The following is a 23,106-nucleotide window of genomic DNA, read 5'->3' as shown; positions in this document are numbered from 1 at the left end:
GCATGACCTCATTAGTGAGCGTCAACAGGCTATGCAACAATGGATGGCAGCACGGCCAAGCCCAATTATGTCCTTGCCTGAATACACTTGCACACATTGTTCACTGGCTATTGATCAGTAGCAGAAACCATGGCTGATTTTTCTGTTCTCCACCCGAAGGATACCAAGATCAGTTTTGCTGATCCTGCTGCTGTTCTGGCTGAGATTAGGTAACTCAGCACGGAGCAGAGACCAAACGTGGAGGGTTGACGGTCTGCACCATACTTGCTGACTATCTCCTCGCTCTGCGTTTCTTGCACGTTAATTAGTTTGGGCTCCCTTACAAGTTTGCCCATTTTGCACAAAGATAAATTACGAAGCTGACAGATAAAAAAAACGCATGCAGTTCTCGAGCACCATATCATGTCTCACAGATTTACACACGTAATGAATTACTTTGAAATGCAGTGACTGCTATTCTGTCGGTAAACGCAGCAATTTTGCACACAGCAAGCACTCACAAATGGCAATGGGATGAATAACTATTTAATTTGTTTTTTGTTATGTAAACTGAGAGAAGAATGTTGGCAAGGACACGGGGATAATCCCTACTGTTCTTCAAATAAGGTCATGGGATCGATAGCATTGACCTGAATCGTGGGAATAGCCAGAAGAGTCGAATGTCTCACTCAAAGATTGGCACTTCCAACAATGCAGCATTCGTCTGGTACTGCACTGGAGTGCAAGCCTACATTATGTACTCAAGTCCTGGCGTGGGGCTTCTGACTCAGAGTTAAGAGTACTGCTAATTGAACTGGACTGACGTAACTCCTGAACTGCGTGCTTTACTTTGGAATGCATCAATGATTGCTATCTTGACAAGACAGATTGCTCTTTTAAGTCATCTACTATTATAGGGTATAAGCACACTGGGCGGTGAATTGTGCATTTCATACAATGTGTGTATATAAACTGAACCATATTACTTTAAATGTTTTGTCAAATCACTTTAAAACATTACATACTTCTTCCGTTTGTGCCTCCTTTCCTTTGAAGTTGGATCCTTCTCATCCTTCTCTTTCTTTGCATCATCATAAGTGGATTGAGCATGACGGGTCCTCCGTCGTTTCTCCGCCCCATCTAGATTCTCGCCCTCACCGCCTCCTTTCCCTTCCTTGTTGCCCCGGGTGCCCTCCCTGTGCTTTGAACGCCTCTCACTTCTTTCACTCTTGACACCCTCCTCTACTCCACTGACGTCGTGGGCTTCTGCATTGCGCCGGTGTGGCCTGTGCCTGCGCTCCCTTTCTCCCTCGGGCCTTGGTGACGCACTTCGCCCTTCCTTGCTTACTCCGGGTCTGTGCTGGTGCCGCCGATGGGACTCGTTGGCTCGATTCCTTTCACCATCCCCGTCCCTTGCACTCCTCTCGTGGTTCCCTTCTCGTTCCCTTCCACGGTGCTCCATATCTCGAGGAACACCGTCTCGATTTGATTCTCCTTCTTTGCTGTTGCTACGATACCTCCTGGGCCTGTCCCCCTGTTCCACTGCCCCCATGTCCCTCTCGAGTGTCCTGTCCTTGTTCGGATCATTAGATCGCTCTTGGTAACGAGTCTGCTTTCTCAGAAACTCCTCTGCCCTCTGTTGACTGCTGTGTTGATCGGATGAGGGTTCTGAAGGCCTGGTTTTGTTCGTGTTGTTGTTCCTGTTTTCCTGAGGATCAACGACTAAAGGCCGATCCAGGTGTGTTTTCATGTCACGCCTAATGTTCATGGAGTAGGCCATTTGCCATCTCTCGTCAGGGTCTAACTCATTGTAAATGGCCTCCCGGCTGGTCATCAGATTTTGTTTTCTCATTTCATTCATTCGCTGCTCCCACACTGTCTTTCCATGTTTCTGGTTCTTCTGCTGTTCTTTCCTGCAAAGAAAAGAGAAGTTACCAGATTGACTGGCTAGTTGCAGTATCCGAAAACCCCATAGTAACTAAAATCTGTCTGTTTGTAGGAAACATTTTTACAAATAAGCCCATTCTTTGTCAACAGATCAACTCCCACCTACTTGCTTTCTCATTATATTTCAAACCTTCTCCCTCCCGAGAATGATCTAATTGTCTCTGACCCCTTTTGTTCTGTCCACATCGATGAATTTGCTTTGTAACTTGATTACCCTTTGGTTTAAAAATTCATTTCCACTCCCACTCTCATTTTGCTCATTTTCTACTTGTGCCCCCCTACAGTGAGCAAATTAATCCCCTTCATATTCTTGAAAACTTAAATTGGTTAAACCCAACCTCCTTAATCTTTCCTTATAACTTTAATTCCGAACAAACTTTGACTCTGTCAGCTTGACACATTCATATTACGTATAATGGGAGTCAATGCTTTAATCCTGACTAAAATACAGAAATTGCAGAGGTGACTCCTTTTAGAGTTATATTTTTGAACTATTTGACTTCAGCTATTGAATAAATAAAAGTAAGTCGAGCCAAATCCAGTTTGTATAAAATAAGGCTTGATTCCCTAACAACAACTTTAATTCCTAACAGATCTGTTGCTCTGAATAGCTATTATAAAAATAAATTGGGGGGGTGGTAGAGTTTCCACTTTGGGTGCGATCAGGGCGTAAATTGTGTTTAAAATTGCACTACTTTTCCGACGTGAAATTATGGTTCAAGTTTCCGCTCAAGCTCATTTGCATAACCACAAACAAAAAAAAATCTTCCATGAACTAATGTAATTGGGACGAGTTCTAGAACATTAAAAAAATAAACAATATTCAATTAAAAATAATATATTTAAGAGTACAGCTTTATTAAAACAGTTGAAAATGGGTTTAATCACAAAAAAAATAAGCATTTTTAATACCTGTGAGCAACATGTTTTTTTAACGGGCTGCACGGCCCACTCAAAAATCTGCGCATGCGTGGTTTTTGCATTTAAAAGCCGGTGAGCTGGCTGCGCGGGTATTCGAGTGCGGCCATGCAGCTTAAAGCGAACATTGGCGACAAGTAACCCGATTTTAAATAATAAGAAAATGACTTCAAAGAGCTATGCAGAATCATTTACTAGTTTCATTGGTGTGCACTGGTCAGTTTCTTAGTAAATTAAATATCTTTTAATATTTCATTTTTTTTTTAAAAAGCTCCCTATAATTGCCCTACTGCCCTAAAAAAAAAGCAGCTTAATATTAAGAGCCTCCTCAAAGGGCCGCATACGAACGCAATTAGCGTAAATTCGGCATGGCGATTAATTCGATCTGGGGCTGTGGACAAATTTGTGAGCGTGACGGGCTTCCAGCGTAATGTTTTTTTAAACCAGCGCAAAAGATTGCAGAAGCTCGATTTGCACTGGGCGTAACTTGCGCTTAAAATTCTTCGATCCGGTTTGGCCGATTTCGGGCAAATTGCTCAGGAGCGAAAACTCTTCCCCATAATGCCCGATCGGAAGAACAGGCTTCGACACGTTAAATGAACACATTCATATTATAATGGGAGTCAAAGCTTTAATCATGACTAAAATGCAGAAATTGCAGAGGTGACTCCTTATATTTTTGAACTATTTGACTTCAGCCATAGAATAAATAAAAGTAAGTCAATCCAAATCCAGTTTGTATAAAATAAGGCTTGATTCCCTGCATGGGACTTTCTTAAAATCACACATAAGGGTGCTTAGGAAGCTATTAGTGAAGTAACTTTTAGCCATATATCGTGTATGAGGCATAGGTTGCATAAAGTAATTTTTATTTATTCTCACGATGTGGGCATCGTTGCCCAGGCCCTCGCCGCTCTGGTGGCTGGCTAGGCCATTTCAGAGGGCAGCTGGTAGCTAACCACGACTGGAGTCACATATAGGATGGACGGGGTAAGGACAGCAAGGCTTCCTTTCCTAAACGACATTAGTGTACCCACTCGGTTTTTTATCGACAAACCACTTTAAAACATTATATACTTTTGCTTGTGTCTCCTTTCCTTTGACGTAGGATCCTTGTCAACTCTTTTGTTTTATTTTGCATCACTGGATTGAGCACGACAGCTCCTACTTCGATTCTCCACCCCATCTGGATTCTCGCTTTCTCTATCTCTTTCCCCTTCCAATCCAACATTACTCTGCCTCAACACTAATCTCTGAAGTGTGATATTTTTTTTTCTCTCAGTTTAATGCCAATAAGCACTGAAGTACTTCTGTGTCCTTGCACCCAATAGGAAATAGAGTAAAGATGAATTCTTATTAACCAGAACTGAGCGGTTATACCGGAAAAAGTGAATAGCCTGGGGCTCTTCTCTAGAACACAGAAGGCTGAGGGGGTGACCTGATAGATTCTATATGATTATGAAAGGGTTTGATAGGGTAGACATCGAAGATGTTTCCACCTGTGGGCAAGACCAGAAGTAAGGGCCATAAATGTACGATAGTCACTATTAATCCAATAGTGAATTCAGGAGAAACTTCTTTAACTAGAGAGTGGTGAGAATGTGGAACTTGCTACCACAGGGAGGGGTTGAGGTGAATAGTATCGATGCATTTAAGGGGAAGCTAGATAAACACATGAGGGAGAAAGGAATTGAAGGATATGTAGATGGAGTGAGATGATGAAGGGTGGGAAGAAGCTCGTGTGAAGCGTAAACACTGTCACAGACCTGTTGGGCCCAATGGCCTGTTTCAGTGCTGAAAATACTATGTAAACTAATTTCACTTAGGTCTCTTACAGTCACCAGAGAGGGGAGGCTTTCTTCTTGTTGGTTTAGCTTGGAGTCGAACCCAAGTTCCAGTAGCGAAAGGAAGTTCTTCTCATTGAATGCACACTGTGGGGGCGGGGAGAAGAGGTGGTATCTTGGAATCTCAGAAATGGCCAATAATAATGGAAGCGCCAAAAAGGAAGCCTCATTGCCTTCAGGGAGACGTTTACCAGTATATATTTCAGTTATTTGATTTAGCTAAACTTCGAACTGAACCATGAAAAGAAGCAAGAAAACCACAAAGCTGTGATGAACAAAAGGGATAAAAGGTTGTTGGCGCACTCAGTGCCGTATCTACTTACCAGAGTGCAAATGAAATCCAGCACATTCCATGCAGCATGCAATCAGTTAAATGTACAGAGTTCAACATGAGCTGCTTTGCAAGACAGGAACTGGAAGAGCATATTCAATGTTTTTTCTTTATTTGGACCCTCCCTCTTTTCTACTCTCCTTTCTTTTGTGCACTGATTGGTCACTAGTGGGAGAGTGACTGAGCTATCATAGCACATGGATCAACCAGAAGGCTAGAACATGGACCAACAGCAAGATCATATAGCTGCATCCAAATGGGTCGGTTATCCATTTTTGGTGAACTTAGTTTATTGTGCTCATCAAGTAATAGATGGGAATAGAACACGCTCATAGTTCAGGAACCTAATGTCAGTACCATGGACCAATGGGTCAGATAATACATAATAAGATTCAGAGTAAGCATGCCTGTGCTCAATCACAGATGATGCGCCTTAGCTCTAACCTCAGAGGGAAGAGACAAGACTGGGGCAGTACAGTAGTGAATACATTAGCAGAGGGATGGGAAAGTCCGCAAATCTACCCAGTGCTCATTATTGAACACGGGCTGGGAGCATGCTGCAGGACGAGAAGCAACTCTCCTTCATTAGCCTATTGGAGGTGAAGGTACTCCTCTACAGCAGGATATTCTACCTAAGAGTGTTGCTAAGACAATCGCTCATCACAAGCCGAGTTGGCAGGTAGAACAGCAGGAAGCACAATAACTCAGGCTGTTGGTGGTGGGGAGTGGGGGAAGGGGGGGGGTGTGGTCTAAAGGACAGTTCCACTGCAAGAGACATGACTCCATTTCCACCTGCAAAGTCAACTAGTGAGAAATTAAAATGCAAGTAATGAAACAGAACAGATGAAAAATAATGGAGAAACAAAAACAAAATGAAAGATTAAAAATAAATAATTTCATGCATCACGACTGCAAAGAAATCCAAATATAGAAACGGTTCACACAATTGTTCTGCACAATCGGCAAAAGTGGCTTCATGAATATAACAGCTTGCAACATTGTGGCGTGAAGACAGAACATTGGAGATAGTCCCACTGAAACTCTATCTTCACTATAATGGACAGCAGGGAGAGAATTACATGGAACTCATCGAATTACACCGGGTGAGACAATCCATTGGAAGACCAATGCTCAAGGTATGGTTCCAGCCTCCTTGCGATCTGTTATTGTACAGAAATAATATACCGACCGATTATTAGATATCATTTAGTTCCATTCCAGGGACACTGAGACTATGCCAGTTACAACCAGCTGTCTTAGCACAGACCAGAGCTCAAACTCAGTACGACACCAGGCACTTTACAGTCTAGCTCAAGTAGAACAAAAGAATAGACAATCGTAAACGTATAAAAATGGTTCATAACCTCGTTGCTGCCTGCCCACAATCAATTTGCGGTTAAATCCAGTAAAGCACAATTTTTGTGGAAAGTTTACCTCTAGTTTAAACCATTGCAGTTTTTAAAAAAAATTAATGTTAATAGTCTAATTTCCTCAATGGGTAACCACCACCAGTGAACTCCATCGGTAACCATCCATCAAGGTGTATTTGTAAAAGAAAATAAATAAAATTAAAATCTGTAAGATCAGGTTACATTGGAAGAACACAGAAAATTCTATATTCCATCTGTTGCCAATTCCCTGAATGTATAGATTGTGTGCAATACCATGCAAAGGATCTCACAGATCAAAACAAGATATGCTGGAAGTTGTATGCTTTGAAATTTTTCGCTCTCTAAATCCGTAGCATTATTTGCAGTAAAGTGCAGGCAGGAGCAGAGATCCAAAGCCTTAAAGCTTCCATCTTTTTTAGATATCGTCCTCCGCTCACGATGATGTCACCAACCTACACTTTGCATCTATTCTGCACAGAGACAGAGCCTAGCATTATCTCCAGGAGCACAGACAGCAGCGACAAGTGGAGCCAAATGACGAGGCTGATTTTTTTTAACTGCCTCCGCCCAGCACAGACAGGGCAGGACAATTCTTCCAATGAAGTTCAGTCACCTACCGCCCCATTTATGCTGATGCTTCCACCAATGCCATCTGGGGGTGGGGTCCTGAGAAGGGCTGTTTCAGGCGGGAGGCTACTTGTAACAAGCGCATTAGGGTCCTTTGACAACTTTGAGGTGCAAAGAGATGGAGCATGTGTCACTGAGGGCTCTGCTAAATTTGCACCAATGCTGAACAACTTGGCCTGCAGTTCTTAAAGGGATGGGGTGAAGACCACTCAAAAAAAAACATCTGAAAGATATTTTTCACTTTTAATTTTGGGGAGCCAGGAGTAGCAGAAGGACTCTCGCCCACTGCCGGCCCATGTAGGGCCACATCAGGATTGCACCAGCCCCCATCACCACCTCCCAGGTTCCGACTGTCAGCCAATTCTATGTCAGAGCCAGCAGGTATCCTGCCCTCCCCAACCAATGACCTGCTTGAACCTGCCTAGTTTGACGTCCGCAGCCCACCGGCTGCACGGCAATAACCCATGGACCTCACGGTAATAACAATAGGTGGGCTGTGGGCACCCTCTTCCCACCAACTGCCCCAACAACATCAGCGAATGGCTGAATGTCTTCTGCTTCCAACAGTGGCTATGCCAACAAGAAAGCTGTTCTTATTTTATATAACTTTCAGTTCCCTCCCTAACTAGATATAATGGCCCGCAATTTGCAGTCAATGGCGAGCAAAGGCTAGCTCGTGATCTCTGTGGCGAGAAATTCGGGTTTTCCGACGTGTAATTCCAATCAACAGAGTAAAGTGGGGATTCCCCTCGCACAAACTGCTTTGACATCGACAAGCAGACTAAGCAGCCAATCGAAACGCAGAATTCTCACAGGCAGCGAACTTTTTCAAAAATGTTAGGGAGAGCAAAACAAAGATTGGGCCTCTCACACGGGGAAAAGGCAAACCTGAAATAAAGACGAACAAACTTTTAATAAAAATTAAGATTTCTTCAAAATGTCTACTTATTAAAATGGATAAATTTGACACTGCACAGAATTAAAATGAGTTTTGCAGGGCCATAACCCTTGTCAATACGCAGTTAAAGCCTCAGTTACACCTCAACCAAAAGGGTCTAACTTTTAACGGGGTCTTTAACAGTGGTATTACTGCGGAAGAGCAGAAGTTTTCATCAGTTTCCCTGATTTGAGGGATTTCAGTGATTGCTGGCTCTGGAGAAGTAGTGAATGACAGACAGTAACTTCGGGATTTCCTGGTTGAGCATTAAGTTTCAAGAGGAAAATTACAGCGAACGCTGCTGGTTTGCCATTATCAGGACTGAGAATTCCGGGCCATTATTCAACCAGCTTATTTTAAAAGTGCTAATTGATATAAAGACATAAAGCTTTCGCTGAGGACACATTCCCATGGCCCAGATGTGGCAAACTTCCTTCTCGTCTCAACTCTCAGTAATGGTGCACTTCTGTCCTCTAGGTTCATGCCCACAGTTCATTTCTTTCAATCCTTAAAAAACCCTGGATCAATTTCCCCCTCAATCTCTTTCCTCCGATCAAAGCAGATCAGTTTGTGAGCATCTCTTCATAACCTGTCCCGTTGGCAAAATCAAGTGATCCTTGGTCTGATTAAACTCCAGGGCTCTGCCAAATTTGTTACGGCAATGCCAGATCCAGCCTCGCCCTATGGTACCCAGCCATTGCTTCCATATCAATTACATGTCCATCTCACACCATGAACCACAAATCAAGCAGACAATGAATATATATATATATATATAGTACAAACACAAATGAATCGAATTAACACAAAATATGTACAAATTAAAATAAGGAAATATTAACTCAATCACTACTAAAAGCATCATTTGGTGTCATTCACATTGCAGACACTGGTGCTGGGAACAGGGCAGGTGATAACTGTTCTGCAGTTCCATCCACATAGTGGGTGTGAGCAGTAGCTGATGGATTCACAATGGGAAGAGGCAGGGGATGAATTAAATTTCACCAACACAGGCAGTGGGGATGTTAGGTTTAAAAGTAATGGGCACTTCAAGCCGAATAACATACTGTGTTCATTGTGAAAGGACCATACAGCGCATTAATCAGATTGATCGGTTTGAATTAGATTATTAGAAACTACATACATTACTTCTGTGTGTCACGACACTCATACTCCATGTCCAGGTCTAATGAGTAACATGGAGTGTTGCAGCCATTGTGTGAGAATCGCAGTTTCCTTCTCTCCCAACACATGCTGTGTCCTTCCTCCGATGTACCCAGAATATATATTTTCAGTCATATAGTTTATCCAAAATAGTAATCTCATGTACTTCAACCAACAATACTTGAACACAAAGATTACACAGATGGGGCTCACGCCTGCCCATAGAACCAAGGAGTGAATTTTGGTCATCTCATAAATCAAGCGTGTGCAGTTAAAAAGAGAGACAATAACTTCATCTTTTCTTGGTTTCCATTGGAGTCCACATCAACTCCTGGTTGCTGTTTCCGTATCTTCACGCTCTCCCTTCGGAGAAGCGTGTGAAGTAGTGGGATGATTGGCGGGCTGGTTAACAGTCTGACAAGCCGTGACGTGGGCACTCCTTCCATAGCCGTGACCATCTTTATCCCAGCTGATTGAGGGGGGGGGGGGGGAGGAGGGGGTTAGTCTGATATGGAGGGAGGGTTTTCTGGGCTCCCACAACCCATACAATGAGGGGGAGGGTCACCCACACCTACCGGACACGAGGATCCCACTTGTTGTCAATCCGTAATTCCAAGCTGGAGCTGAGGTTCCCACGCACCGGGAGTGGCTGGAGCGGGGTTTGAACCTTCTGACTCAGGGGTGGAACTGCTCACTCAGGACACTCCCTGAGAGCCTCCCGAAAATTGGGGTTTAACAAAAATTATGCATTTATTTTCAATTTTCTTTTAATGAATTATAAAAATATTGGAGATTGGGGAAAAAAGGCTGTTTGACCGAGAGTCAGGAATCACCCAATCGCGTAACAAAGAGTCCGTTCACTTTCTGATTGGCCGTCGGAAGGCAGGGTGCCGCGAGGGTCAATGGGTCAAGCAAACAATGGTGGGAGCATGGAGTCGGGGTGGGGGGGGGGGGGGGGGGGGGAGGGTGGAATGGAATGCTTGGAGGCCGGAGGTCATGCGATGAAATCTCCAGGAATACGTCCCAATCAGAGTAGGCAATCCGAACTGAAACTAACCCAAACTCATTTCACAGCCAGTAGACAGACCATTTGAGCCTGAATTCAAGCCCAGAGGTTAAAAAACAATGCCCCACCTTGTCCACACTATTGTACATTTAACCTGCAAAAAATCAACGTAAGTTGTGTGATTTTGCAATGCATATGCATCTTACACCAAAATAACTACAAATAAAAACACATTACATAACATTTGCTGTATAAATACCTGGTCTATAAGACATATCTTTATTTTTTTAAAGCAAAATATTTGTCATATTGGTTTATAACTATTTTCAAAGTTTCAAGAATCACAAAGGTGGGACTTATAGACCAGTTCTGACAGCATTAGGCCTGAATGTATGCTGTAGATAATAGGTATAAAAATTATTCTACAAAAGGGATCGGTCCCTGGTACGAGTTATTTGGCCGTTCTGGGAGAAAGTCTAGTCTTTCTGTTTCATTTAGAACCTGCACTGCGTGAGTACTTACATTTGAGTGCAGGAATCATTGTAGAACACTGAGGTCCTAGGGGAAGGGGGTCTTACCCTCTCTGTACTGTTCAGACATGTGGAAAAAGTGTCAAAGTTCAGAAGAATGTTCTTTGTTACCAAACACCAGATGAAGTGCACACATTCCGGGGTTCCTTATTCATGACTGTCCTGGTTATTGTTGGTTTGCAAACTTTCGGATAATTTTACTTAAATTAGATCAACATTGCCTCTTGGGAAAAAAAAGTCAAGTTAACTTTGTACAATGATATTCAAAAATATCAAATTGCCTTCAAGGTTTGAGTATTGGATTCTGGGGACGTGGAACATTTGTTAAAACTTTAGGTGGAGCCGTTCATGCAATGTGCATTTGATGATGTCATCACTATGCTAATATAAATTAATTGGCACCATTTAAAGGTTTCTTTCACACTGGTTCTGTAATATATGGTATCACTGAATGCTATGGGTTCATGCCCATCATTCACCTTACCTAGCCCGAGTTGCTCAGACTCCAGTGTGTTACTGTGCGGAGACCAGGCCAGGGCCCTCATCACAGTGAGGGGGAAATCAGAGGGAGAATCGCTGCCCCCCACCCCCCGCCACCCCCAGTCACATTCCAAACCTTTCAGCAACAAGTCTTAGGTGGGTGGGGAGGTTTGACCCATCCACCTCCACGGAGGTGTGTGGGGGACCTGACCCATCCACCTCCATGGCACGAACCTGGTATTGCAGTACTTCCAGGAACGGTGCAGTGGCTCTAGGCCTTTTGGCTAAGAGCATTGGCGCAGAGTGATCCTTGGCATGTGCAAGGTGACCTCTGGCGTTTGTGATTTGACAAAGAATTGGAACGATTGGCTACGAATTAAAAAAAAAAAACACAGGCTTGACCCATCCACCTCCACGGAGGTGTGTGGGGGACCTGACCCATCCACCTCCATGGCACGAACCTGGTATTGCAGTACTTCCAGGAACGGTGCAGTGGCTCTAGGCCTTTTGGCTAAGAGCATTGGCGCAGAGTGATCCTTGGCGTGTGCAAGGTGACCTCTGGCGTTTGTGATTTGATAAAGAATTGGAACGATTGGCTACGAATTTAAATAAAAAATAAAAAAAAAACACAGGCAGACACTGGAAATAGGAGGTGTGTGGGGGGGCCTGACCCATCCACCTCCATGGCACGAACCTGGTATTGCAGTACTTCCAGGAACGGTGCAGTGGCTCTAGGCCTTTTGGCTAAGAGCATTGGCGCAGAGTGATCCTTGGCATGTGCAAGGTGACCTCTGGCGTTTGTGATTTGACAAAGAATTGGAAAGATTGGCAACGAATAAAAAAAAAAACACAGGCAGACACTGAGGCCTGTTAGCAGCTCACCCATTAGCACTCTCAGCCGCCGATGACACTTGTCACGCAGAAACCCAAGAGCAGAGAAAGCATGAAAATACATTGGGGCAAGAGCCTAAAACTATTAAAAGCCCAGTCTTAGACAAAAGCATTGGCAGTCATGCATTTTTTTTCAGTTCAGCAAAGACATCCTCCAGCATCCTGCAACTTAGAAAATCACTGAACTTTTATTCAGGCTTCTATATAGGAGAGCCATGGAGGGAAAATCAGACCAATCTGCCCAGGCCACTCCCGAGTGAGCACAATGGAACATTACTGCAGCGGCCTGTTAAGCACGGAGGGTCTTGGAAGGGCTCAAAGAGGGAAAAATGCCCTAAAATGTAAGATCAATTAATGCTACAATAATTCAACAAAAAGAGGAAAAGAGGTTGTGCTAATTGTGGCTGGTATTTTCTTGTTTCCTTGAGCAAAGGACGGAGCAAATAAACAAGACTGAAAAGCAAAATTATTGAGCTATATCCTCTCATTTAAGTAACAAAATAGTTTGTTTTCAAAATGTTCAAAAAATCCAATACTCTAACCATTCAATATTATGTCAAAATTGTGATGTTGGCCTAGCATTTTCCAAACATGGAGCTAAATTTGAAGCCTCCTCCAGCCATGAGGCCACTCAGGCCAGGATCGCCATGTAGCCAGGCCAGGAAAGTCAGGTGTACCTTAAGATAGCTTATCATATCAAAATCCACAATTTAAAAAAAAAAATCACAAACATTAATCAGCAAATTGCTACACACAATGGTATGTTCTAAAGGAATGACAGCTCTGTGATTGCTGAAAGAAACAAAGCATAATGATGGAGTTGTTCAGAGCTGGCCCGGCTCAAAGGGCAGCACCACCCGTGACAAGACATTTAGTATCAAGTTAGGTTTTAGAACGTAAGAATTAGGAGCAGGAGTCGGCCATACTGCCCCTCGAGCCTGCTCCACCATTCAATAAGATCATGGCCTATCTTCCACTTGATTCCCGTAGAATCCAAAATCTATAGATCTCAGCCTTGAATATACTCAAATATATCCACAGCTCTCGGGGGCAGAGAATACTAAAGATTGAAAACCGTCTGAGTGAAGAAATTCCTCATCTCAGTCCTAAATGGCCCACCCCTTATCCAGAAACTATGCCCCCTAGTTCTAGGCCCTCCAGCCCGGGGAAACAACCTCTCAGCATCTACCTTGTAAATCCTCCACAGAATCTTATATATTTTTTTTTTAAACTAACTCCCCCACCTCCTTACTGCGCTAACCCTTGCTGGGGTTTGGTCCCACAGGCCCAAGTTGCTGTACTACACGTGTCAGCCTCGATTGTTAGCAGGCTACATCATCATAGAAAGAACATCTCAGCCCAAGCCCGAGTCCGATCCTGTCCTCAACCGATACACACACACGCTCTCCAGCAGAAGTGGGGTCAGGCTTCAACAATTCACATTTTCCAAAAGCAATTTCATAAAGAATGAGGAATTTTAAAAAGTAAGTTTATGGACTGGAAATATCTGTTGTTGATAAAAGCAGACAAGCATTTACGTGTTTGTGTGGCATTATTCTGTCCATCATTTTAACGTAGATGTTAACTTGGTAATATCATACAAACACATTAAGGATTTGTACATTACTATCAAGGTATGAATTAATATTCAGCTTTTGTTGTATTTCTCCACTTCTAGTTTTTTGATATTCATTGCTGGAACTTTGCAAGGAAAGCTGGAAAAATATCACGCTAGTTTAGGTTAACAATCTGTCAAACATTCCAATTATTTCTTCCCTGCTGGGCGGAGGACACTGACACATGATGGGATAACATTCCAACTCCTGGTTCCTCACCTTCACGTGTGAGCCTACAGTGCATGTCCACAAGCTATTTCATCAGTCTGGGCAGCACAGTTGAGCCTGATTCTATCTTACCCAATGCCCACACACAAGCAACTTGCAGCAGAGAATGGTGTATGGTGATCAAGAGCAGGAACTCTTACAGATTCTCTTCTCTCCTTAACCCAGGGGTAGTGTCCTCAGCTGAGATAGCAATGGTAAACAAAGACCATTTGAATACTTTTCACCACCTCTCCTGAAGGCACAGCCTCTTGGAGGGGTATGATCCCACAAGAGCCACTTAAGTGGCTATGCTTTACAGAATGACCTTCCAGGTCAAGTACTGAAGGGCAAAACTTTGGAATCAAGAGGAAGTTAAATACTGTGATGCAGAACCCGATTTTCTGTGGATCAGTCTAACAAAGAGCAGCACAGAGACAATGGGCCAAAGGGCTTCCTTCTGTGCTATAAACCTCTATACTTCCAGAAGCTAGATGGGCCAAATGGAATCTTTTATTTATACTAAACAAACAGAGAGGAGAGGGAATAACTGAGTAACTGAGGGAAAAAAAATCTATAAATCTTTATGAGATTATTTAATACACACCAAACCATTATGGTAGATTATCATTAAGACTCAATCTGTGATAATATTTCAAAATATCTTCTTGTTTTAAACAGTTTAATTGTAGGTTTAATGTCGATGGCTTTGACTGAACAAATAAAACTGTCTTAATTACAGTGTGAATGTACCTATTACAAAATCTTTACTTGCAATGTTACTGTGATCTTATTTAAAGAATATTTATTAACTTCATATTTACATGGGCCTAATTGATATCCCGTGGAATTGCTTACAAGTAGTCTGGGGGCTGAAACGTGGTGCTGGTGTCTAGCTGCTAAGATGGAATTATATTTCACTTTTTCTCAGGTACATCCTGGGGGAAAGTGGTCTAAATAGGCACATCCAGAGGCTAATTGCTGAAAGAACATTGCGTAGATTGGCAGCTACTTACACCTCCTCGCCCGCTGACCCTGGGGAGAGGTCACGTTATCAAAGTGAGAGGGGCTAGTAGGAAATAATGGAAGGGCCAAGAGCCAGAGGACACAGATTTAAGGTGATTGGCAAAAGAACCAAAGGCGACGAGGAAAAACTTAAATTTTTTTCCGTAGCGATCTGGAATGCGCTGCCTGAGAGGGTGGCGGAGGCAGACTCAATCGTGGCTTTCAAAAGGGAGTTGGATAAGTGCCTGAAGGACAAAGAATGTGCAGGGTTACGGGGAAAGGGTGGGGGGAGTGGGACTGGCTGAAGTGCTCTTGCAGAGAGCCGGCACGGGCTCGACGGGCCGAATGGCCTCCTCCCGCGATGGAACCGTTCCGTGATTCCATAACTTCTTTTTTTTAATACTTTGACATTTTGAAGCATGACTTCTGCAGTATGATGTACATGCATAGACGCAAGAGTTTTACATACAGTTGTGAGATAGAATTTGGTTATTTTCCTTTTATTTATTTCGTGAACTTCGTGCTCTTCAAGACAAGTGACAATGCTGAATAGAATACTTTTCCAGTTCCTGCACCAAATATGAGTTATAATGCTGGTTAAATCTAGAGTAAAGCTCACTCAACTCTACCCTAACAATGTACCTCAGTCCTAACTTCAGTCAGCAACTGTCACTGCATCAGTGTCATTTTGGCATTTCCTATTCTCTGAGTGAGCGCGCCAATTATTGTCAAACTAGAGGTTGTTTTATGTCCATTAGGAATTGAATTAAGACTGTCCAAACTCAATTCATGCAAGACCCTTACAGTAAGAGGGGAGACTTTTCAAGACCCATCTGTCTGAACTGGGTTTGAAGCCAGATCCCAGAAGTGAAAGGGGGAAGGGCAGCCTCTAAACATAGAAACATAGAAACATAGAAAATAGGTGCAGGAGTAGGCCATTCGGCCCTTCTAGCCTGCACCGCCATTCAATGAGTTCAATAACCCCAACCAGGCTAGTTAGTATTTCCATGCTTAGATTGAGAAATTCTTATTTGAAATAAATGTTATCATGCTCTTCCCAAGAGTCTAGCTTCATCCCAGCTTACTTCCCCCCTCTGCCCCTTTCTGGTTTCTCCATCCTGCCCACCAACAGCTCCCAGTGACTGTCAGGAGGTACAGGTATATGAGTGTAGCCTGGTGATGGCTCTCTCTCTAAGCAATTTCTTTCAAAGAGGACAATTTTTTTTTTCAATTTTCTTCATCTGAAGACACTGACTCATGCTGGGGCACAGTCCCTGTCAGCCCCCTGGTACCTCACCCAATTAACCATTCTTATTGTGTGAACTCAGACAGCAAATATTCAACTATGGAGACTGAGTTGCCCTCACAATCAATGTCCACACACTTTCCACGAGGAATCACTGGACAGCAATTGACAGTAGGAATCCCATCTGTTTATTTTCACTCTCCCTACCATGGAGGCACTCGGGCCAGTTGTATCACCTCTGTTACCACCTGGCAGAGATCAACTAGGTTACCACAATTCAGGGATCAAATCTGGGACCTTTCTGATCTACATTACTATAATATATCGGGCGGTGCACATTCCTACTAAGACATCGGGGGAGCTCTGATCAATTACTTACCAGAGAGAAATTCATTTTTACTTTGGAAATAAATGTTTGCTTAGTAAATAACCAGTAACATGAGGGATGACCATTTTACATTAAGAAAAAGAAAAAAATGTTTTTGTTAAAGATTTGGTGGTATTTAGATTCAAAATTAAGTGAAAAAAATACATGATTAACATGTTGGTCTGATTTAAACAACAAACACACAGAATTTACACATTGGACATGTCAACATGTATCTAACATGGCTGGTATATGCAGAAAGTGTAGATGAGGTTAGAAATTGCTGGTGATATTAGCAGACAGACATTTCATGTACTCGTACCAAATTCTACTGTCTATTACTTTACACTATCCTGCTTTGAGGAATGAATTTGCCAGCTTGCCACTAAGCCCAGCATAATATCTCCATCTGACCGCTTACTGTTCTGACTGTGGCTGTACTTATTCTTTTGTCCTCTTTTGCAGCCTTTCTTCTGGTTAGATGGTCAAGCACCATTTTTTGGAAGCGTTGAAGATGAAAGATAATCTCATGGAAGTACTTTCTGCACTCGGTCCCATTTCTTACGGAAAAGTATAGATTTCTTCCTTATAATAAAAGAATACTGATTGTCTGGGCTTTAATTGAAACCAGTTATTTCACCTTCCGTCTCTACCCAACAGTTCTAGTGAAGCCCATTGTATGGAGGGGTTGCCTTGTCTTCAAGTTTCTCCATTCATTGCTATGGGGAGTGGAAACTTTGGACCAGCCTGGGAAACAATTTTTTAAAATGTATTCATTCATCGGATGTGGACGTTGCTGGCAAGGCCGGCATTTATTGCTCATCCCTAATTGTCCATGAGAAGGTAGCAGTTTTTTTTATATGACAGAGTGGCCATTTCAGAGGACAGTTAAGAGTTAACCACATTGCTGTGTGGGTCTGGAGTCACATCTCGGCCAGACTGGGTAAGGACGGCAGATTTCCTTCCCTGAAGGGACATTAGTGAACCAGTTGGGTTTTTACAACAGTTTTTAACAATAGTTTGATGGTCACCATTGCTGATACTAGCTTTTTATTCCAGATTTATTTAACTAACTGAATTTAAATGGCATTTAAACTCACATCACTGGATTATTAGTCCAGACCTCTGGATTACTAGTCTAGTAACATAACCATTATGCTACTGTACCCGCTGAACCACCTAACCAATGGCTACTCCTTTGCTGGTATTGTCCCAGTCCTATTAAAATGAATGGAGCTGTTTTAGGACACAAGCCATCACTGAAGTGGTTCTGGGGGAAAGGAGCCTGGAATGGGGGCTCGCGAAGGAGGAAGAAATTAAATGTTATTTTAATACTAGTTCAATATACAGTTATTACTATATTTCCCAGTTAGAGATAGGAGTGATACTTAAAACAACAGGTACTCTCTTCTTGATCTCTTTAATTTAGCTGTATCCAGTACCGATTGCCAAATGAGTGAGAGTTTCTAGGTAGAATTCAGCCCCACATTTACCTTCACGTGGAATGGCTGAACTCACTCCACATAGCATGCAGTTGTCAGGGCAAGAGATGGATTTGAATCCAGATTCCAACAAAGCAGGACATTTTTAATTCTGATCTCTTATTTGAATTGAATTCCCTCATTTTAAAACCTATTTTTTTCCATCCCCTGGCCAAGGTGCCAGACAGCTGAGCTGTTCCCATGTAATGTCAATACCAATTATATACCTGCACCAAGGGGAGTGAGAGGACCTTTTCAGGTGCTGGCCCCTGTTGTCACCTCTTACCTGATCTACAGGATTGGAGCCCCGCCATGAGGTCAATCACAACTGCAATGTTCTACTAGACCATGGAATAGCAAGCTGGCACAGAACATTCGGGCACCATACCACCTTACAAATCAGTGGCTTGTCACAGTTTTCCCAAAACAACACATTCAATTCAAAGTTTCAAAAACAATTACAAAGTAAACAGCTATTCTGGCAAAGTGTAACTATGTTTTAGCCTTCAGCACAGCTCGAAGATCAAATTAAATCCAAGTCATGTGGCACCAAGATATCTCGTGACATTATCTATTAAACAAGCTCCACTTACGCGGCTATCGACAGGTTGGCTGCCGACAATGGGCTCACTTCTGCGACCTCCTTGGCTTTCTGCAGTGCCAGCTTCTGATTCGCTGCTTCCTCCTCTTCTTGTTCATCCTGTTGTGATAAGTTGAGAGCTTCTGTGAGAAACTTAAACAGGTTGACAAGAAACCAATTGTGCTAATGCTGTAATGTTACTGCGTATTAACTGTTACCAGCTGTAACAATGAGGTGTAATGCTGTAATATTACTGCGTATTAACTGTTACCAGCTGTAACAATGAGGTATAATGCTGTAATATTACTGCGTATTAACTGTTACCAGCTGTAGCAATGAGGTATAATGCTGTAATATTACTGCGTATTAACCGTTACCAGCTGTAGCAATGAGGTGTAATGCTGTAATGTTACTGCGTATTAACTGTTACCAGCTGTAACAATGAGGTGTAATGCTGTAATATTACTGCGTATTAACTGTTACCAGCTGTAGCAATGAGGTGTATTAGCTGTGGTATCGCTGTAGTCTAACTATTAATAGATGTAGCAATGCTGCGTACTAAATGCTACAAACTGTGGACTAGCAGCATACCTTTTGAACTCTGGGTTGGATTCCAACCTATACCGCTGGATGAACGTCTTTCGCTCTGGTAGCTCTAAGCACTAATGTGAAGTGAACCTGCTCTAGTGTCAGTGCAGGTCCCAGTGGAAATAGATGCACAGCATAACAATGCCACAGGGATGGTTGGTGATGTGTAAAAACAGAAAGTGTCACACTGGTGCTCTTCCAGGGTGGGAGCTGAAGCACATTGGTGAGAGCAAAGTAAAAGGAACTTTACATAGGAACAGGAGGAGGCCATTCAGCCCCTCGAGCCTGTTCCGCCATTCAATGAGATCATGGCTGATCTGTGACCTAACTCCATATACCCGCCTTCGCCCCATATCCCTTAACACCTTTGGTTAACAGAAACCTAGCAATCTCTGATTTAAAATTAACAACTGACCCAGCATCAGTTGCCATTTGCGGAAGAGAGTTCCAAACCTCTACCACCCTTTGTGTGTTGAAGTGTTTCCTCATTTTACTCCTAATTGTTAGAGTATGCTCCCTCGTCCCAGACTCCCCAACCAGCGGGAATAGTCTCTCTCTGTCTGTTCCCCTTAATATCCTGAAAACTTCAATCAGATCACCTCTTAACCTTCTAAATTCGAGGGAATACAACCCTAATTTGTGTAATCTCTCCTCGTAACTTAACCCTTGAAGTCCGGGTATCATTCTGGTAAACCCACACTGCACTCCCTCTAAGACCAATACGCCCAGAAATGCTCACCGTGCTCCAGGTGTGGTCTAACCAAGGTTTTGTATAGCTGCAGCATAACCTCTACCCTGCATTACCACCCAGCACTACTTTACGCTAAATCTGACCTGGGACTACATGATGTTCACACTGGCTGTCTGAAACGGAAGGTGTTCCATCCTCAGCACTAATATTCCTTTACCTTCATGAGCACAGAAAGACACCAAATAAAACACAAAGTGGCTTAACTGGTTTATTTTACCTTTGTAAGTTCTTGTGCATTGGCAAGATTGTCCACAGCGATGGCCAAGAATACGTTCAGCAGAGTGTCTGGTCGACAAAATGAAGGTAATACCAGGGATAGAACATAGACAAAAAAGCTCTAAAGAGATTAAAATACTTGGTTTCCACTCACTTACACAGGTTAGAGGAAAGACATTGAAAACTAGGAAGAGTCTTTTTGTTGAGGCTAAACCAGACTGTTCGCAACCTTGGAGTCATATTTGACCCTGAAATGAGCTTCCGACCACATATCGGTGCCATAACTAAGACCAACTATATCCACCTCCGTAACGCCGCCCATGCCTCAGCTCATCTACTGCTGAAACCCTCGTCCGTGCCATTGTTACCTCTAGACTTAACTATTCCAAAGCTCTCCTGGCTGGCGTTCCACCTTCTACTCTACGTAAACTAGAGGTGATCCAAAACTCAGCTGCCCGTGTCCAAACTCATACCAAGTCCCATTCACCCATCACCCCTTGTGCTCGTTGACCTCCATTGGCTCCTAGTTAAGCAACACTTCGATTATAAAATTCTCATCCTTGTTTTCAAATCCCTCCATGGCCTCGCCCCCTCCCTATCTCTGTAATCTCCTCCAGCCCCACAATCCTCATCCCGAGATATCTGCACTGTTCCAATTTAGCCTCTTGAGCATGCCTGATTTCAATTACTCAACCATTGGCGGCTGTGGCCTTCAGCTGCTAGGCCCTTAAGCTTTGCAATTCCCTCCCTAAATCTCTCCGCCTTTCTATCCTCCTTTAAGACGCTTCTTAAAACCTGCCTCTTTGACCAATCTTTTGGTCACCTGCCCTAATATCTCCTTATGTGGCTCGATGTCACATTTTGTTTTCTAACCCTCCTGTGAAGCACCTTGGGACGTTTTACTACGTTAAAGGCGCTATATAAATGCAAGTTGCTGTTGATTAATTTTGAACACCGTAAGGAACATATGAACGGAAGGGGAAGATGGTCAGGCCCTTTAATGCTCACCCTATTAATTAAATAATAACATTTTGTGCGGTGCCTCCTCCTGAAAGGTTCTGGGAAACACTCCCCTGACTCCTTACACCAAGTGGGTTTCAGGAGACCATGATGCATCACCAGGCAAACTCGATTTGTCCCCTTCCACAAGATGCTTCAATGTCCTCCTCCTGCAGAACTTATCAAATCCTTCTTAAAAATCTGTAAAGAACCCACACTTACCACAGAAATTGCTGCAAATAATAAAATGATGGCTCGACTCGAAGTCCATCGTTCTGGCGGTTAGGGTGGTGTGAGCCTGTGTGTTAATTTCAGTACCACAGAGTGGTTTCCATTCTGAGCCCAGGACAATTGAGAGGCACTGAGTATGAACTGCAGAAAATCCTAGTGGTGAAGAGAAATCCAAATCTACGTGGGCCCCGGACCTCCTAGAAGCAGTCTACGAGGACACCGACAAAAGGCAATGCACCTGCTTTCTTGGCTGCAAGGCATCAGGCTAGGCACGTGAAAGAAAGGGTGTTTAAACAAAATAAAAAAGAATGGAAACTCGAAACCAAAATATACCCCTGTTAAAATTTGAAAAATTCACTTAATAGTGCTGCAGTTGTTTCATACCATCACCTTGCACCATTGTGGACCTATCTCCCTGTGGAGAGAGGCCAAGCAGAGGCCAGGCATGTTTCCATAGATGGGGGGGGAGGGCTATATTCTGGGCCATTCAGACCCCTTCTAGCCGCTGATTTCAGAATGCCTTAGGTGCAAACCTCAGGACAAGAATCAGCACTACCCTCTTGACCATGGATGCTAAATAACATAGGACAACCCATCGGAGAAACAGGAGAATATAACGTTACAAAGAGGGCAGCTCAGACTGTTTGTTTTCAAGGTAAAATGAAGCAAAAAAATTCTGTTGGTCCAACCTCTGTTGATGATGATAGATTGAGTAGACTGGGTCTTTACTCGTTGGGAGTTCAGAAGGATGAGGGGCGATCTTATCGAAACATTTAAAATAATGAAAGGGATAGACAAGTTGGAGGCAGAGAGGTTGTTTCCACTGGTCGGGGAGACTAGAACTAGGGGGCACAGCCTCAAAATACGGGGGAGCCAATTTCAAACCGAGTTGAGAAGGAATTTCTTCTCCCAGAGGGTTGTGAATCTGTGGAATTCTCTGCCCAAGGAAGCAGTTGAGGCTAGCTCATTGAATGTATTCAAGTCACAGATAGATAGATTTTTAACCAATAAGGGAATTAAGGGTTACGGGGAGCGGGCGGGTAAGTGGAGCTGAGTCCACGGCCAGATCAGCCATGATCTTGTTGAATGGCGGAGCAGGCTCGAGGGGCTAGATGGCCTACTCCTGTTCCTAATTCTTATGTTCTTATGTTCTTATGTTCACACAGAATAAACTTTGTAAGGGGGTGGGGTGCTGGGTATTGGGTAACATACCTTTTGGTCTCTTAAAGGATCAGTTATGAAGCACAAATTTTGAATACCTTGATGTTACTGGCCCGAAGGAAAGTTCAACAATAATTCATTACAATGGCACCTGGGATGGAGAGCTGAGAGTGGTAAGGAGTGGTCTGATTGAGGTATTTAACATAACAATAAGATAGATAGGGAGCAACTCATCCCTCTAGTTAAGGAACTTCAGAACAAGGGGGCTGGAGGGAAAATAAGAGAATTCATACTGGGAATGTGGAGTACATTTGAGTGAGCCACTGAAGTCATTATAACGTGCTCTACCTATCAAGCTGTGTCCATGTTCCTGGTGGGGCTTCGCCAGAAAATTACATGGATATTTCCAAGTTCATGCTTGAAATGACAAGGATACAGTTTCCAAAAAGAGTCAGAACAATGAAATAGACCGAGGAGATCATCCCTCTGTTAACACCACCCTGGGATTCTATCCCATCATACATCACAACATTCCAATCTTCGCCAGTCAGAATCTAGAAGGAATTAAATGTGACAATCACCGACTTGGTATTCATTTCTGTTTCCCGTAGCCCCT

General features: G+C 43.2%; 1 protein-coding gene across 1 annotated transcript in view; it reads right to left on the bottom strand.

Annotated features, from left to right (window-relative positions):
* The window catches only part of LOC139238010 (voltage-dependent P/Q-type calcium channel subunit alpha-1A-like), a 587,825-nt gene that overhangs the window by 199,501 nt on the left and 365,218 nt on the right, over nt 1-23,106 (bottom strand). Inside the window, 4 exon segments of the mRNA XM_070867408.1 lie at nt 1,005-1,892; nt 18,558-18,664; nt 20,101-20,168; nt 22,927-23,044. Of these exon segments, the coding sequence (XP_070723509.1) occupies nt 1,005-1,892; nt 18,558-18,664; nt 20,101-20,168; nt 22,927-23,044 (1,181 nt within the window).

This window comes from Pristiophorus japonicus, chromosome 24, assembly GCF_044704955.1.
Source record: "Pristiophorus japonicus isolate sPriJap1 chromosome 24, sPriJap1.hap1, whole genome shotgun sequence".
NCBI classification, from domain to species: Eukaryota; Metazoa; Chordata; class Chondrichthyes; family Pristiophoridae; genus Pristiophorus; species Pristiophorus japonicus.
Note: the sequence above shows the minus strand (reverse complement) of the source record. Positions and strands in the feature narration are given on the sequence as shown.